Source organism: Nematolebias whitei, chromosome 3, assembly GCF_014905685.2.
Source record: "Nematolebias whitei isolate Nwh7 chromosome 3, NemWhi1, whole genome shotgun sequence".
NCBI classification, from domain to species: domain Eukaryota; kingdom Metazoa; phylum Chordata; class Actinopteri; order Cyprinodontiformes; family Rivulidae; genus Nematolebias; species Nematolebias whitei.
The window spans coordinates 7,137,976-7,141,507 of record NC_056500.1 but is presented as its reverse complement, the minus strand read 5'-3'; the positions used below and the strand labels follow the sequence as shown (position 1 = coordinate 7,141,507).

At 38.6% G+C, this 3,532-nt stretch overlaps 1 protein-coding gene across 1 annotated transcript in view; it reads right to left on the bottom strand.

Annotated features, from left to right (window-relative positions):
- Positions 1-1,742: 1,742 nt before the first annotated feature.
- LOC119407655 (regulator of G-protein signaling 1) overlaps positions 1,743-3,532 on the bottom strand; it is a 6,831-nt gene continuing 5,041 nt past the window's right edge. Inside the window, exons 3-4 of the mRNA XM_037674476.1 lie at positions 2,291-2,457; positions 1,743-2,022 (exon numbers count right to left, since the gene is read on the bottom strand). Coding sequence (XP_037530404.1) covers positions 1,846-2,022; positions 2,291-2,457 — 344 coding nt within the window. The 3' untranslated portion in view covers positions 1,743-1,845. The remainder of the gene's footprint in view (positions 2,023-2,290; positions 2,458-3,532) is intronic.

Here is a 3,532-nt window from a genome sequence, read left to right as displayed (position 1 = left end):
TCCATCCATCCATCCATCCATCCATCCATCCATCCATCCATCCATCCTCTTTACTCGCTTCTTCCTTTACGGGGTGCGGGTGTCACTGGTGCCCATATCCAGCCATCACTGTGTGACAAGCTGGGTACACCCTGGACAGGTCTCCAGTCCATCACAGGGCCACAAAGAGATAATTGAGACAACCATTCACTCTCTCACTCACACCTAGGGACAGTTTAGAGTTACCAGTCAGCCCAACATGCATGTTTGTGAGAGGAAACTGGAGTGAATGACGAAAACCCAGGTAAGAACGGAGCCAACATGGAACTTCCAGAAAAAGTCCCGTCCAGAATTTGGTCCGGCAACCTTCTCGCTGAGAGGCCGCAGCTCTACCCGCAGGGTTACGACCTGGCTCAGTCAGGAAAATGGGAGGTACCATTAAAACCAGGTGCAAAATGGCTTTGAATAAAAGTAATGATTGTCATTTAAACACAATTAAATAAAAGGAGGGTACTTCCAAAGTACCAATTAACAAAGATGTTACAATTATAACTTCTAACAAAAGTAATCAAAAACAAATTAAACAATTGAGTAAAGCCTCAAACCAAATTGATAGAGAATTACAACGATGAACTAGTACTGCCTTCTGAAGCTTACAAGCAACACTAACTAACAACTCCGTCTGCAGGAATTAATTGTTAGCCAAAGCCAAACGCCTCGAGTCAAGTCCACAAAAACCCCAATGGCTAACTGCTTCAAACAACCGCTGCCCTGGATGACAGGAGAGTTGGATTAAAATAGGAGGGCCTCTTCTGTGGTTGGAGCAGCAGGAGGGGAAGAAGCCAATCACAACGGTGCCACTGCACATCTGGATCAGCAATCAGCTGCAATCATATTGTCACTCAACATATATGACCTCAGGCCATAACACACAGCATCCATGTGACTATGAACATGTGTGCAGTGTATAAACTGTGTGTCTGTCATTGATGTTGTAGCTGTTGAATGTATTCGTCTTGATCAGAGAGTCTGGTCAGTGAAGGGATTTACTCAACCCCTGGTGGATTGATATATTCTGCAGGGGCAGGAGGGTGACCTTTATATGACCTATGCTCAGCACATGTACATTTGGTTGCTAAAAAGGCAGGGAATTAAACAAACAGCAGCTACTATAATTTATTTTATGCTATTACAACTTATTTTCTAAAGAACTGTTTCAAACGCCTGAAAAACAATAAAAATGGGTGCTCGTTTGTTTCACTGTTAACCTAACAGCAGAAGACTTTTACGCTGTTCTCCATGAGATGTGATCTGATGTGATGGACATGTGTGCCGCCGCCGCTCATATTGTTCTGTTGATAACTATTTAACAAAAAACAACAAAAAAAATACCTCTGGGAATTAAATTCAACTTAAAGTCACCCCACCAACGACACTTTTTTTTATTTTTTATTGCAGCATGTTACAAAAGCTCAAAAATATTTACACATTGTTTGCCCAATTATTAAGATCATACACATTTTATTAGTTTATTTAGTCTGTACAAAAGGTCATCAATGTGTGAAAATAAATTGCGCACGATGCCAGCTGTTTCACTTTAACTCTTGATCCAAACAGTTCAGAACTCTGTGAAAACTAAGAGGCGTGTTTTGGAAAATTTAACGTTTGTTGGATGAAAAATAGTAATTTTAAATGATGTCTTCAGAGCGTATTTAGCTCTTAGCTCTCTGTTTACCTCTTAGATCTTGTCTCTGCACCGTTTCTTTTTTTTTTTTTTTTGTTTAATCTGCTATTCCAAAAATTCTTCTGAAGTGGAGTCAATCATGCAAAGAAGCATCTGATGAGCTGTTTTTCTTCATGTTGCTTTCATTTCCCTTCAGCCCGTTCCAGGAGAGCTGCATACAGCTCAGACTTTAGAAATCGAGGATAACAGTCGTTTTCCATCAGACGGTATATCAGCCTCTGTGCCCTGTCGAAGCAATTTGGCCCCGGATGAGAGATATTTTCTCTGATTTCTTTTCTTGTCACACAGTCAATGTTCACCTGTGTTCAGAAAACAGCAACTTTCATTCATGTGTGTAGGCATGTTTACAATTTAATGTTTTCAGAAAGTAAATTACATGTCAACCCAGTAGAAGGAGAAATAAACGCATTGCACTGAATCGATAAAAAAAAAGGAAAATTGCTTCTTTTTCCACAGCAGATGTGTGACTGAAACTATAAGAGAGAAGCATAAAGCAAACTAGGAGCAGTCTGATTTGAAGGAACACAGAATTGATTATATTCACATCTCTCTGTCAAAATGACATACCTGTCTGGGTGCATCAACTTGGACAAACTCTTTGTAAATCCTCGTGGCATCAACTTTCATTTCTGTCACACCAGAATGTGTTTTGTAGTTTTCGCAGGCCAGCCAAAACAAAAGATTCTCATCGTTGTATTCTGTCCTCAAGTAGTTTTCAAACACCAGCCGGCCTGCTGCAGAAAAGGAGCAGATCAACACAGAAATCAATAGTTTTTTTTTTTTTTTTTTTTGGTGGTGATGGTGAGGTTCAGCAGAAGTTAAGAGTTTAAAAAGGATGTTTAAAGAATCATGTTCAGCGTCTTCACACTCATTCACACGTACATACTGAGAGGAAGAGTCTGACTTCTTATGATTAGGAACTCTATTCCAGAACATTTCAACTAGTTTGACTTATATTGATATCCTCTTTTGACATTACACAACACAAATTATTTATTCAGAGCAGGTCAATAGAAAAGTGCTTGGTGCATATTTTCCATGAAGTGACATTTAAAAAAAAAAGCTCTAAATTGATTTGTCATAGATTAGACATTTTTCAAATATATATATGTATATATATATATATATATATATATATATATATACCTTCACTGTGCTTTGTTTTATTCACCAACTATGATTTACGTTAGTTTGAAAATATCACATAAAATATGACCATAATAGCACTTTACAATAAGGTACACACAATTTGATTAACTACTAACGCCTCAGGAACAAATCAGGAGCTAATGGGTAGTTAACCAGTGGGGAACACATATCCAAGCCTTATTAGGTGACGACTGGTTAGTTGCCTTGCAAATGAAGAGGAAGTAATCAAGAACTAATGGTTAGTTAACAAGTACTTATTAGGGAACACACAGCTGAGCCAAGTACACAGAAACAACAGGTAGTGATTAAGTTATGATTGGTTCCTCAGTAAGTATTTGGTGTGATGCTTCACATCAGTGAACATGACAGTCAGTCAATGATGTGGTGCTCAGTAAGTGATAGTCAGACAGCAGTACACGATTATGAAATTGATAATGTATTCCATCAATAGATTAACAAAAGAGAGAATCCAATATCATCAGTAGAAAACTGGTCTTTGACAATGACGAGCCTTGACCTCACTGGTGCATGGTTTAAATTCTCCACGTGGGTTCTGAATTCATTCAACCTTTATGTAGGCAGGTTAATCCCATTGAGCTTCGAGGACTCATTTACAAGAGAGACCTGATTCCAACAAAGAATGATGACAACAATGGACAA